Source organism: Engystomops pustulosus, chromosome 1 (genome assembly GCF_040894005.1).
Source record: "Engystomops pustulosus chromosome 1, aEngPut4.maternal, whole genome shotgun sequence".
NCBI classification, from domain to species: Eukaryota; Metazoa; Chordata; class Amphibia; order Anura; family Leptodactylidae; genus Engystomops; species Engystomops pustulosus.
Window position 1 is genome coordinate 260,270,033 of NC_092411.1, and position 15,675 is coordinate 260,285,707.

The 15,675-nt window shown below is 41.4% G+C and overlaps 1 protein-coding gene across 1 annotated transcript in view; it reads right to left on the bottom strand.

Annotated features, from left to right (window-relative positions):
• Positions 1–15,675, bottom strand: part of TBC1D19 (TBC1 domain family member 19) — a 79,154-nt gene that overhangs the window by 20,308 nt on the left and 43,171 nt on the right. The window contains exons 12-13 of the mRNA XM_072125984.1: positions 8,631–8,705; positions 4,866–4,928 (exon numbers count right to left, since the gene is read on the bottom strand). Of these exons, the coding sequence (XP_071982085.1) occupies positions 4,866–4,928; positions 8,631–8,705 (138 nt within the window). The remainder of the gene's footprint in view (positions 1–4,865; positions 4,929–8,630; positions 8,706–15,675) is intronic.

Below are 15,675 nucleotides of genomic sequence, written 5' to 3' on the forward strand. Positions count from 1 at the left end.
TGCACAAGGATTTTATTTCCATGTGCCATAGAATTTGAGATATGAACTGTTAACGTTACATTTGGGAGTCTTCACATACAGCTCCCACTCCGGACTGTAACTTTAACAATGGATATCTCAGTTTATGTGGCACCTAGAAACACAATGCTTGTTCTGTTCGATATCAGAGAAGATATTCTTTAGATGATGGCAGCATGGAGAAAGAGGGAGCTGCAGGGAAGAGGGAGCTGACAGATGCGATGGCTACAATCATCTGCATGGACAAGTGGGGCTTATTTAAAGAAATAGCAATAGACATGTGAAGTTGGGGTCAATGGTATGAAATTCAACAGGAAGAAAGGGAGGGATGGAGCAAAGAGAGAGTAAAAGGAGGGTGGTGTTTCAAAGTGAAGGATGACAAGTGTTTCCCAAGGGAAGGAGGACTCTGCTCCTTTCTGCACATGCCCCCGGGGACTCAAGAAACAAGCTGGCAGGGAGCCAGGTAAACTTTGAACTAATTAATTTTTTTAACAAAAAACATCAGAAATTTTATAAAAAACTGGGGATATGTGGTTTAGAGTCTGTGAGGACATGGAAAAATCCAAAAAAGGGCCTCTGGTGACAGGTTCTCTTTAACTCTTTGTAGCTCTGTATAAAATAAAAATCAAGCTCGAAACATAATAATGAGTTTCTAAGACAATACTATTTATTAAAGGCTAGAACGAAGAATGATGGCATACGGAGGGGGACATTCCCTTTAAATGTCTTCAGTATTAGGGACAATATTGAAAGGCTTTCAGCACTGCAGAGGGATAACAGCTGTGTACTTTAACTACTTCAATTTCCTGCAAGATCAAATTTGCCAACAGCAAGTTATAAACAGCAAACACATTGTGCGAAGGAATAACCATTTGTATCCAGATCCCCAGTGCTAAGCACTTCTGCTGCACTACCTTTATATTACTTTGTCTTGCCGTGGTGATAAGAACCAAACACAATATTCAGAGACATAAAGCTTCTAATAAAGCGAGTTATCGGAGTGATTCATCTACAGACGACTGTATCCTGGAGCCAGGTGATACAGAGATCATTACTCGCATCACAATCTTCATGGCGTGTATTAATACTACCCATTATACCTCGCTGTATAACTAAAAGTTGTAAATGCGTTTTGTATTTTGGACCTTCTAATCTATATTCTGATAGGATCGGTGCTAATGTTTACATTAAAAAAAAAAGTTTAAAGGGCCTGTCAGCTCTAGGGTGACATGTAAGCTACACATTATGTCCTCTCTCTTCTTGAAACTTAATCTAAGACTGAATTTCTTGTCTTTCCACCATCTACTAACCCGACCCATCTCCAGGATTTCTCCTGAGCTCCACAAATTTTCTGGAATGATCTTCCCCGGACTCTCAGACTAATACCCATCCTCCAAAGCTTCAAAAGTGCTCTTAAAATCCATCACTTATGCAGCCATCACACTCGCTAACTGCATGAAATGTCAAGTCTCCCTTTAGTAATCCATCCTATGTCCTATCTCCCGTCTGTTATCTGGCAAACACCAGATATGCACCAGGCTCCTGGCTTCTCTGCAGTCACTTTCACCTTGGACCTTGTATATTAGATGCGGTTGATGGCTGGTTCTAGCGGCAGAATTTTTATTTATTATTTTATATTGTTCCCTTGTCAAGAATGACTGGACCATCATACAAGCTCTTATGCCTCGTGTCACCCCTTCATCCTCATAGACTGTAAGCTCTTGTGTCACCCCCTCATCCTCATAGACTGTAAGCTCTTGTGTCACCCCCCTCATCCTCATAGACTGTAAGCTCTTGTGTCACCCCCCTCATCCTCATAGACTGTAAGCTCTTGTGTCACCCCCTCATCCCCATAGACTGTAAGCTCTTGTGTCACCCCCTCATCCCCATAGACTGTAAGCTCTTGTGTCACCCCCTCATCCCCATAGACTGTAAGCTCTTGTGTCCCCCCTCATCCTCATAGACTGTAAGCTCTTGTGTCACCCCCCTCATCCTCATAGACTGTAAGCTCTTGTGTCACCCCCTCATCCTCATAGACTGTAAGCTCGTGTCACCCCCTCATCCTCATAGACTGTAAGCTCTTGTGTCACCCCTTCATCCTCATAGACTGTAAGCTCTTGTGTCACCCCCTCATCCTCATAGACTGTAAGCTCTTGTGTCACCCCTTCATCCTCATACACTGTAAGCTCTTGTGCCACCCCCTAACCCTTATAGACTGTAAGCTCTTGTGTCACCCCTTCATCCTCATAGACTGTAAGCTCTTGTGTCACCCCCTCATCCTCATAGACTGTAAGCTCTTGTGTCACCCCTTCATCCTCATACACTGTAAGCTCTTGTGCCACCCCCTAACCCTTAGACTGTAAGCTCTTGTGTCACCATCTCATCCTCATAGACTGTAAGCTCTTGTGTCACCCCCTCATCCTCATAGACTGTAAGCTCTTGTGTCACCATCTCATCCTCATAGACTGTAAGCTCTTGTGTCACCCCCTCATCCTCATAGACTGTAAGCTCTTGTGTCACCCCCTCATCCTCATAGACTGTAAGCTCTTGTGTCACCCCCTCATCCTCATAGACTGTAAGCTCCTGTGTCACCCCCTCATCCTCATAGACTGTAAGCTCTTGTGTCACCTCCTCATCCTCATAGACTGTAAGCTCTTGTGTCACCTCCTCATTCTTATAGACTGTAAGCTCTTGTGTCACCTCCTCATTCTTATAGACTGTATACTGTTGTGTCACCCCCTCATCCTCATAGACTGTAAGCTGTTGTGAGCAGGACCCTCACTCCTATTGTTCCATATGACTGCTTATACTCTGTGATGTAATATTATATATGTATATGTCCCCTATGATTTGTAAAGTGCTGCGGAATTTGGTGGCACTATACATATAAATATTGTTATTGTTATATATGGGGACATTAATCATACACCGGCACTATGAAGTATATAAACCAATGTGGTCATATCCTTAGAGGACACTACGATAATTAATGACTAATTACTACCTCAAAAAAAAAGTCGAGTTCATGTATCTCCACGTGTACTGAACACGGATTCGCTCTCTAAAATCGGTAAATGCTAAAACCTCAGTAAAGTTCAGAATGTTCTTCACCCGGTCAGAAGTTTGTTGTGGTTTATCTTCATCCCTGATTGTTGACCTTGTGTTCCAATCACAAGAGGACATGAAGGAATGTGCGGATATGGAGGTAGACGGGAGGTCTCCATCACACGTAAGCCTTCATAATGCCGGCGCAGGGAAGGCCTTGCCCTCTCTTTAGTGTAACACATCCCAACCAGTGTGACTAATTTACATTTAATCAAACAGAAGGGGAAGGAGGCGCTGTCATTTTCTTCCATGACATTTATATTGACATTGCAATCTAATTCATCATTAAGACACTGAAAAATGCAATTTACTTCCCGTAGAAGAAATTTCAAGGAAGTCGTGTAATTTCACTTAAATTAGTTTCCTCCTGTGCGAACAGTTACAGCATATCCAAAGATGTGGTAATACACAAGGTGAAAATGGCAGTGCCCCCACCCACCTCCCTGTTACTTACCTCAGACTTACTTATTAAAATCAGACTGGGAGAATAGCCCTGGGAATTTATGCTAAAATGTTCATAAAGAAAGTTATCAATCTAATAATTGAAAGAATTAATTGCGCGAGAGCCTGGCGCTTGTTTCATTTGTCCGGGAGTTATCAAATCCCAGGACAAAGCCCTTCTCACAGCTCATACACTTCTTATGACAGCAGTGATATAGTGTCTGGTCATATATTAAATTGGGATAGTCAGAAAGATATAATGATCCGGGATAGAATCAAACATTAGGTGATCTTTGGGTGTTTGATTAAATTTTTACAGGTAAACGTAAAAAAGGTGATTCTAGAACTTGTCCTCATTCTTATGAGATTTAAAGGGAATGGGTGATATTGTACTATACAATATATACAATGTATTCCGTCTACCATACAGTTGTGATGACGGTAGCTGAAGTCCTCTATATTAAATTCTGGTGCTGGGAGACTAGCTGTTATGAGGTCTCCAATATACAGCACACAGACAGTAAGGAGATCCAAAACTCTTTGTCACTCACAAGCAGAAACGTGATCTTTAAGGGACATCTCTCACCCGGATTAAGGATTGTCAAACAAGTACACTGATATACTGGTGGGTGCTCCCCCTAGCAGGATCTGCTCTTTTTCTATCTTCTTATGCCCTGTTTTTTACAAAAAAAAGGCTTTTTAAATTATGCAAATGAGCCGTGGGGGCTCCAGGTTCCATAGGTGTTAATGAAGCCTGGAGCCCCACAGGCCAATTTGCATAATTTTAAAAAGGTTATTTTTTTAAAAAACCATAAGAAGATAAAATAAGAGCATGTTAGTGACCATTTGAGAAGACATTACTGTTCTATAAATCTATACCATATTTTTCGGAGTATAAGGCACACCATTAATAAATACCTGCTAAAACGTCTAGGTTCATATATAAGGCGCACTGGACTATAAGGCGCACCTGATTATAATGATGAATGATCAGCAGGTGGCAGACCTTTGCACAGTTCAGGGCAGCTGTTGTCTGTAAGTGCGGTTCATATATAAGGCGCACTGGACTATAAGGCGCACCATTGATTTCTGATAAAATCAAAGGATTTTTTGTGCACTTTATAGTCAGAAAAATACGGTACATATCATGTACATTTTCTATATATTTGCAGCATCAAAATTATTTCCAAATGATGTCTAAGCAGTTGGTTATAAAAATAAACATTATGACGTGAGAAACATAATTGCATCCACATAATCCATACAAATGAAAAAAAAAAATATAATTTAATATGACATACCTGATAAAGATAATCCTCAAACACAAAATAGTAATCATCGTTGCTAGCCGTCAACTTAACATCCTATGAGCAAACATACAACATAGAAATGACATGTCACATAAAAGCCCTGTATACACATTTGGGAAGCAAGGGAATAATATTATAAAACAGCAACATAAAATGATTGTTTTCTTGTATTAATAAGTATATACATAAAATAATTAATGACAGTAAAATCTGTTTTTGGCATAGCGTGTGTAGTGACCAGTATATACTTGACAGTGTTTTCATGTGGTTAAAGGAAGGGATTAGATTGGGATCAGGGATACATTTTGATACAAGGGCAGATTTCCAAATGTATCAGAGCCAGGAAAAAATTATATTATGGAAAGAGACGTGAGAAGGAAGAAATCCAAGAGAGTTCTTACTCCAGAATTAACAACACCTAGGAAGAATCTAACATAGGTCAGGAGAATAGCTACAAGACAAGGTAACATTTTCCTATCTGTGGCAAAATAAATTTAAAGGGAACCTGTCAACCAGAGAACTCATTTTCTCTAAAGACAGGTTATAGAAGCCTATTACAGCGGCATTGCACAGACGTCTTTCTGCTTTCTCTGAGTATTCGTATTACAATATAATTGAATGTTATAACTTACCTTGCACCCTGACAGTATCCTCTATGTAGTCCTAGGGGTTGGACTTTGGTTAAGATGCATTTCAAAAAACAACATGTGCTCTTGTACAGCTCCTCCCACCTGCTCCTGCTGAGCAGTCTGCAGCACAGAAATGTCACATGTTTTCAAATGCATCCAAACCAAAGACCAACCCCTGGGACTACACAGTGGATTCTGTCAGGGTGCAAGGTAAGTTATAACACACAATTATATTGTAATGCAAATACCCATTTGTGCAATGCAGCTGTAATAGGCTTCTGTAACCTGTCTTTAGAGAAAATTATTTCTCTGGTGACAGGTTCCCTTTAATGCACGAATGATCAAGTTAATAGTGCCATGTGAAAATTATTCTTCTGTTAGTATGTTATATACAAGAGAAACAACTGTGCATCAAAAGTAATACACATAAGTTCACTGTACTTACTGCCCACTCATGTTTTCTCTCTTTCTCTGTCTATTATGGAAGTTATGAATGTATTATACAAATAATAACCTCTACTATATCAGTAGTTAGAGCGGTGTGCAGATGCCCCTCCAACTACGGAAATGGCCGTTGTTATGGCGGAGGGGAGGTGCAGACAGTAATGACTGTATGGCCCCTTCCATCTGCCGGAAGCCAGCAGGACACGGGAAGTCAAAGGAGGTACTGTATCCTGTTGGCAGCAGGTCACGTTATGTCTGCACGGCTCCCTCCACCCACCGAAATGCAGCAGGACAGGAAGTACCTGTCACAGCAAGTAACGATTCCTGCTGGCGGAAAGTCATGTTATGTGTGTACAGTCCCACGACATCGTGGCAAGTCACGCTGTGCTTGCACGGTCCCCCTCCATCCATCGGAAGCCAGCAGGACATGGGATGTCACAGGAAGTACCTCTTCCTGCTGGTAGCGGGTCATGTAATGTCTGCATGGCCCCCACCTAGTCCACTGGAAGCCAGCAGGACATGGGATGTCACAGAAAGTCCTAAATCTTCCTGGTGGCAGGTTATGTTATGTCTGCACGTTCCCCCTCCATCCGCTGAAACCCAGGTGGACACTGGATGTCACAGAAAGTCCTGACATCTGCTGGTGGCAGGTCACGTTATGTTTACATTGCCACCATCAAACAGTAAACAGAAGAAGTCCGGAGTCCCACAGATCCGATAGCGAACAAGTAACTTTATGAGAAGTAGTATAATATGGGCGACCTTAAAAGGGTCTTATACTTGCCCTGTTTCAGTGGCCAATCCCTTTAAGTCATTGTGCTATATAAATCTTTAACATTAAGGATTAAGATTCCCACTTAAATTGAAAAGTATTTTACATATTAGATTCTTACACAATAAGAATTCCAGGGGGGTGACTATAGATGAGGTACATTTGCAATGCATACAGCGTATACTAGATTGCCTGCAGCCCATATGCATTAATAAACCTACATCTAAAACTATCCTTATCTCTTGCACCTTGGAGCAAGATGTTCAATTACCATATGCTTTATATTCATAAGTGACATCCTGAGAGAAAACAACACTAAACGCTCTGGGGCTATGAGCATTGTTTTTTTGTGTAGGTTGTTCTCAATACAAAAACGGTGTCCTGACAGGTGCCTGAAAGTGCCCTTTTTGTCATCAAATGGTTAATAAGATGTAAAAAAAAAAATTTGGATCACCGAATTACACATCCCTCTACAATCCAAACCACAATATATTTTTATACATCAGTACACTTTAAATACAATTTATCTTCAATGATCATTGTCTCTGACATTACCAATTCAACTACTATTATTCCTTTTGATGCATAGGAGTTGGGGACCAATAGCTATAAAATATTAAACTGATCCCGACTACAACATAGCCTCCTTTGTAGTCAGGAGGGAGGGAGGCTCGGTGTATGATAAAACAAAATGTCAAACAACCTGAGAGAGGGAATATCTATGGCACACCCATGAGATTAAAGGAAATGTACTACTTTTTTCTTTAGATAACCCATGTGTGGTTCATGTGGGGATCTTTAATGATTTCTTAGAGAGCAGCCTATTGTGTTATAAAGGTTAATGTGTGATTATGCAAATTACCTTCAGAGGATACTCGGAGTGTGGAGTAGCCTCTGTGAACTTCAGAGGCACTGCAATGCCCCCTGCACGTCCATGCTGACTGTGAACCCAGTGGCATGGACCGGGTGCATGCGCAGAAGCTCCTCTAGCTCACAACTCTGGCTGAAGACACTGCACTTGCACGCTCTGTGCCGCCGTCTTCGTACGGCATGGAAGCGCAGGCGGCGTTGCAGAGGCTACTTAGGTCGTCGAGTAGCCTTAGCCCCCTGTATCATTTGTAATCTTTAATAGTCGTAATATGCAAATTTAACAAAGAGGCTACTGGGGCATGGAGTAGCCGGAGCTGAGGCTACAGGGCGCAGCTACTCCACGCCCCAGTAGCCTCTTTGATCCTCCTACCCAGACATCTTTAGTGCACAGCTACGAGGACACCACAGCTGTGGAGCCTAAGACAGGGCGGACAAGTGAGAGCCTCTTTGGTAAATGTGCACATTACAACTATTAAAGACTACAAAAGATACAGGGGACTAAAGGATAAGCCCTTAAAGGGCTACACTTACATACATTAGATGCACCTACCACCGGATTTACCTTAATAGGTAGATCCGTGGAGGTAGGTTTCCTTTAAGGTGGACCTAACCTTACCAGTAATCTAAAAGATGGAGACAAGACTCAGACAGGTAGGATTTTAACATGCGCAATCCTTTTGTACTCATAGGAGGCAGGTACCTAAATTGAAAGTCTAGCCAAGGCTTATATCTCTCGCTCTGTTAAAATATGTAGATAGTGGGAAGGAAAATGGCTGGCCATTAACACTTTTGCTCAGCCAACTACCAAATACATGCACAGTGGGTTTGGTTTAGTTATCACCATAGAGTGACAGAATTGCAGTGACCCAATTGAATCCCGTCCTATTTTTTAAGAAATAAATACAGAAGAGCAGCAGGGTTTCCGGAATGTGCTTTATGACAATATCTTCAAATCAGTATAAATACATTGAGTCATATGAATTGATGGAATATGAATGTTTCTTGACTTGTGACAGAAAGCAATAAACCCAGATTACCAACCTTGTAAATCAGGCTGTCGGATAAAAGGTCATGCTGAATCACATTCGATTTAAGCTGCTCATAGTACAAGGTGTCCTAAGAAAAAAATAAAATGAGAGACATATTGGTATCAAAGGAAAATCCTCCGAATATGCAGACACATCACAGTAAAATAAAAAAAATATTTATGTTATACAAAAAAGATACCGATACAAGTATGTTCCTTCATCCATTATGTATCCATTTTAAGCGTAATTTAAAGCGGAAACCTCTTAACCACAGGGTGGCAGTATGTGAGAAACACATACCGTATCGAAAAACGAGAAGAGCAACAAAAAAAAAAAAGCCAATGTGGTTAGCTAGTACTTTAAGGCGAGCAATAGACAAGAAAGATAAGGTAAATGCAAAGGTAGCAATGAGGCGTTACAGGATTATAGGAGTGAAAAATAAATTCTGTAAAAAAACAGATAAAGGCAGCAAAAATAGGGACTGAAAGAAATACTGCTGAGGGTAGTAAAAGTAATAGATTTTTTTTCAAGTATATAAATTATAAGAAACTAAAAACGGAGAGTGTGGGCCCTGGGGTCATGGTGGAGGGAGAGAAGGAAAGGGCCAATCTACTAAATGTCGCCTTCTCAACCATCTTTTCCAAGGAAAAATCCTATAGTCGAAGACAGACAGACAAATCACCAGGCCCAAATGGTATACAACCCCAGGTACTGCATTAACTATGTACCGTGATAAACAGACCATTATTTTTAATATTTGAAGACTCCTTGGAGACTGGTTCTGTTCCAAAGGACTGGTACATAGAAAATGTGGTGCCAATATACAAAAAAAAAAGGATCAAAAAGTAATCCTGGAAACTTCTGTTGTAGGAAAAACAATTGAGGGGTTTGTTAGAGATGCTATCCTGGAGTATCTCCCTGTACATAACCTTAAAACCCAGCATCAGCAAGGTGCTGTCAGACTAATCTGATTGGTTACTACAAAGAGGTAAGTTCTAGTATGGGCCTTGGGGAGGCTGTGAATGTTGTATATGTGGACTTTTCCGAAGCATTTGAAACAGTAAAAGGTTGATACATAAAATGAGACTGCTGGGACTAGGGGAAAATCTGTGTAGTTGGGTAAGCAATTGACTAAGTTATGGAAAACAGAGGGTCATCATTAATGGCACATTCTCAGATTGGATTGATGTTGCCAAAGGAGTGCCACAAGGACCAGTATTAGGCCCCTTTAATAATTTTATTAATGACCTAATAGAGGATTTACACAGTCATGTTTCAATATTTGCAGATGATACTAAGCTGTGTAAAGTAATAAATACTGAGGTCGATAGTCTAGCGTTACAGAAAGATTTGTGGAAGCTAGGGGAATGGGCAGCGAAATGGTTGATGAGGTTTATTGTAGATAAATGTAAAGTTATGCACTTGGGCCATGGAAACAAAAAGTATAATTATGTTCTAAACGGTCAATTACTTAGTAAAACTGAAGCTGAAAAGGACTTGGGGGGATTGGTGGATGGTAAACTTAATTTTAGTGACCAGAGCCAGGCGGCTGCTGCTAAAGCAAATAAAATTATGGGATGTATCAAGAGAGGAATAGATTCTCATGATAAAGACATAGTTTTGCCCTTATACAAATCCCAGGTCAGACCACACATGGAATATTGTGTACAGTTTTGGGCACCAGTGTATAAAAAGGATATAGTAGAGCTGGAACGGGTGCAGAGGAGAGCAACCAGGATTATTAGGGGAATGGGGGAACTAGAATACAATGACAGATTACAAAATTTGGGATTAATTACTTTAGAAAAAGACGACTGAGGGGAGACCTCATTACAATGTACAAATACCTGAACGGACAGTACAAGGATCTCTCCAAAGATCTTTTTATACCTCGGCCTGTGACCAGGACAAGGGGGCATCCTCTACGCCTAGAGGAGAGACAGTTCTACCATCACCATAGAGAACATCCTCTACGCCTAGAGGAGAGGCGATTCTACCATCACCATAGACAAAGGTTCTTTACTGTAAGAGCAGTGAGACTATGGAACTCTCTGCCGCAGGAGGTTGTTATGGCCGACTCTATGTACAGGTTCAAGATATCACGGGTTATGGGGAAAAAACATTTGCTTAATTCTTAAAGGTTGGACTTCATGGACTTTTTCCAGCTTTATATACGATACTATGATACTACAGTCTCCCTTCCTCAAGACAGTGGTTGAAATGTGTGCAGCCCGTGGAAACCGACCCAATCCCATGGACTTCACATCTTGTAAGGGCACCTCATTTACTGGCAGAACTGCAGAGCCGGCATTGTAACAGTTAATACATTGCGGGTCATATTTCTGTATAATGCAAGAACTCCAGTCCTGTGCAAGGTGTAAAGTCGGGCGACATATGGTCCTAATGGTCTGTCACGTCTTGCAGGCAGTATGAGGCTGAGAGGTAGGCAGAGGTTAAAACATGGAGATCAGGCGTTCGTGGTTTGACCACATATATTTCCTTTCGGACCTTCCTCAGCTGCCAGTTCATTTTCCTAGCTGAGAATCTGTTGGTTTTGGATTGTTCTTGAGCCCTTGCCTAATCTTGATGATTCTTTGTACCTCTGTTTTGGACATTTGGTTATTCCTCTTGTGACTTTTGGTGTGGATCTGATTAGTCTGTATTTTAGTGATTTTGTTATTAACCTACAATCCTGGTACTGACATTGGCTTGCTGACTCTTGTAGTGCACCTTACAAATGTCATACATTTGGGGACCATCTTTGAAGGCTGTCATCAGGTGAGCAAGGATAGGTGATCAGGTGAGCTGGGGGGTCATTATCCCATTCCCATCCTTTCTTGACACAGTTAAGACTCATGCACACATCCATATTTGGGGCTGTGATACGGACACACAATTTCCGGTTAAGTTGTGGCCCCCATAGTGGTCTATGGCACCCGGTCACAGAGTGTCTTACCGCATTGTGAATGAGCTGCTTGGCCATCGTGTAGAGTATGGAACCAGGCAGTCGCCTGGCTTTCTATGGAGGGGGAGCAGCGAGGAGCACTCAACCCTCCTCTCTCCTCCTCCCAACTGTGTGCCCAGCTAGGTTACGGCCCGGGTAAGAACTGTCTGCATGATGCCTTAGCAAGACTAGGCAGTCAGAAGATGTTTTATATATAAGAAGCACCTCTCCTAATACTTTTCTACTATTCTCTAGATATAAACCTTTTGTGACATATGTTCCCCCTGTTAAAGATATTACACTGGACTCAGACGCCATCTTACGTATTGTCGGACATTTTAAAGATTCAGTATTTATTTCATATAACTTTGTGTAGTGATAATTAAGTTTGGGTGTTTCCCTCAGCACACAAAGGACTAAGTGCTCACTAGCACCACCTAGTGGAAAGTATCCAGGTGCACATCTGGACATTTGGTTTATGAGAAGACAGCCAATAGTATTAGATTCCTTTGTGTACTTACATCCAATAGTGTTACATTTCCTGGGTGAGAACACCCAATTATAGTTGTTGCTTTCCTAATTACACGCCTTATGTAAAGTGCCTTATGGTTTTCTATAAATGTCCGTCCCTCAATAAATTTATCAGTCTTGTCTTGTTGCGAACTTCCTGCAAGGACAGGTCTTGTCTTTTCTTTCAAGTTAGTCAATTCCAGCGCTGGACACAGACTCATTTAATTTGAAAATCACCTTACAATGATTAGGGGTTTGAGCCCCAGATATAAATCTATAAGACCCCTATCCTTTATACGTGGGGTGGTGGCCCCTCTACCACAAGAGGTTTTACAATTTTTTTTTTTTTTATAAAAACTTCCCTTCTTGGCTCTAGGGTTAAAATCCATACGTAAACCTGTTCCTCTCTTTAATACTCATTTTATTATATTAAAGGGGTATTCTCACAATGGCAAGATTCTTAAATATACTCGGGATAACAAAAATACAGCATTTCACCGATAATTTCAACCTGTCCCTTTGGGTCCTGGTGTACACAAATCAGTTGCCCCAGCATCTGACTGCTAATCTTCTTACTTTAGGGTGGGGAAGACTTATTGTTCTTCTGTCTGATGCTGCACTGAGCTCCTCTCTGTCTGCAGCCGCCACCCTTGCATTCCAGGACGAGCTCACACACACTTCCTGCTGGCAAACAGCAGTGTGAGGAGAATAATTCTACAAGCTACAGGCAGATAAGGGAGGGGGAGGGAGGCACAGCGGATCTGTGATGTGTAATATGCATCTCATGGATCTCAACATCTCTCATCTCTGATCTGTCTCATCTCTCTTTCTATGTGTCAGATACTAGTGAATGTTCAGATGCTAAAAGAAAGTGTATATAAACCTTGTACCCTGATAATCTTAGCACACCGTCGGCACACAGAATCTCATAGCCCTAGAGGGATCATAATGAGACTTATTTACCAAGAGTCCGTGGCTGCACTTTTGTCGGATTTTCCAAAGTTTTCAGGATTTGCTCTGCTGTAACAGGCATTTAACTGGGGATTGTGTCACGGCTGTGCTGGCTTTCAGGAGGCAGAAATCGGGGGCGTGCTGTCAGACGATCCGACTGATTTGGACTGAGCGCGGGATTTGACTTTCAAATTGTGTTGCAAGATCAAGCACTTACATGCACCAGGAAGAAGAAGTTGAACTCTGTCGGACCTGAGCGGGGAAGCAACACATCCAGGATATTGGGCACGTGATCTTAGTGAAGCACGGAAGAGTGCATTAGGGTTGGACAATGCACTTTCGGGGAACGCGCCAGGATGGGTAACTTAATAAGCCCCAATGTATCTGCTTAGAGAGACCCCGCACACACTCTGGAATCTAATACTGATCATCACTGAGTTACAGGAGCTAAAACGGCAAAGAACTGAGTTAAACATCACTAGGGGATTTAGATTTGAGAATTTTCAGTCATGGGCAAACCCCTTTAATAATATTTATCAAATGTCATTGTTTGGTCTATATATTGCCACGATAAATGCATGCAACAATGTGTTATTAAGGGATTTCACTGCCTTTCCTCTACTTTTTGGACACTGCACTGGTCACAGTCCATTATGCCGAAAAAGTCCTTGACCGCCTTCTCGCTGGTATCTGCAAGATTGGCGCTGGGAGGTAAGAGTAGGAAGCAGGTGACTTTAAGCGGCATTACAAGGGGAAAAATGGTGCACTGTGCAGAGAAGCCCCGCCCACAGTGCACTGAACTACTCATCCGTTTAATGAATAAAAAACGATTTAATCCGCATTAGCAGCATCGAAATTCACAACAAATTAGACCTAAACTTTTTCACATTATGTATTATAAAAGGATTCAGATAGAGGTGGATATTTCCGTTTCTCTCCTGTTCTTAGCCCCGGGCACCTCTGGTGATATCAGTCAGGATTTGTGCTCTCATAAGATCTGAAGACAGTCATGACATTAAAGAAATTGCCTCTGTGCTCTTCAAGTGGCTTCTCTGATTAACATCACATACTGAGGACACATTATCCACAGAGGACTCCCGCTGCAGGTTCCCATGAATTCATTGTCCTATTTGATCCCATAGTGTAACGTGTTCAGAGACCCTCACTGTTACTTTATGAAGATGAATGCAATGAAGGTAAATTCAGGATACATTTAACATGACAGTAGAGCTGCATAAAAACTACATTTTTATAAAATGCGCAAATTGCTACTTTTCATGACTCCTCTTTTCACCATTTTTTCATTGATGCTGTAGTAGTATACTGCCAAGACCTGAAGCTGTTCCAAATAGATATGGTATGCGGGAATTTTAATAAAACAAAAGGGTCATTTTTATATATAAAAAAAAGTACGGACTTCCCCTATGTTACAGTGAAAACACAGGGTTGCCATACATGCACTTTCTGGGTCTTAAGATGTTGGGATGTTGCATCAGAAACTGGCAAAAGCCTTATCTGGTTCTTGATTATAAAATTGGATATGGATCAAGGGCAGTAGAATCAAGGATAGATCCCTGTACTGTGACATCACTGTGTCTGTTATTATCCCTGTACTGTGACATCACTGTGTGTGTTATTACCCCTGTACTGTGACATCACTGTGTCTGTTATTACCCCTGTACTGTGACATCACTGTGTCTGTTATTACCCCTGTACTGTGACATCACTGTGTCTGTTATTACCCCTGTACTGTGACATCACTGTGTGTGTGTTATCCCTGTACTGTGACATTACTGTGTGTGTATTATCCCTGTACTGTGACATTACTGTGTGTGTATTATCCCTGTACTGTGACATTACTGTGTGTGTATTATCCCTGTACTGTGACATTACTGTGTGTGTATTATCCCTGTACTGTGACATCACTGTGTGTATTATCCCTGTACTGTGACATTACTGTGTGTGTATTATCCCTGTACTGTGACATCACTATATGTATTAATATTGCTGTGCCATCACATCGCTATGTGTGTATTATTATCCCTGTACCATGACATCACTGTGTGTATTATCTTCCTACTGTGACATCACTGTGTGTATTATTCCTGTACTGTGACATTACTGTATTATCTTTGTACTGTGATATCACTGTGTGAATTATTATTCCTGTACTGTGACATCACCGGGTGCCGGTGTAGTTTTTTCTATGGTTATTATTTAGAATGGATACACAGATACATGTGCACAGGATTATAATATGAATGCTACAAATTACTTTACTTGGGTCTTATTAATGGGCTTATTTAAATACGCAATTTCAGAAGACTGTCGAGACCAAGTCTCACACACACATACATACATATATATATGTACACTCACCGGCCACTGTATTAGGTACACCTGTCCAACTGCTCGTAAACACTTAATTTCTAATCAGCCAATCACATGGAGGCAACTCAGTGCATTTAGGCATGTAGACATGGTCAAGACAATCTCCTGTAGTTCAAACCGAGCATCAGTATGGGGAAGAAAGGTGATTTGTGGCCTTTGAACGTGGCATGGTTGTTGGTGCCAGAAGGGCTGGTCTGAGTATTTCAGAAACTGCTGATCTACTGGGATTTTCATGCACAAACATCTCTAGGGCAGTTCTGTG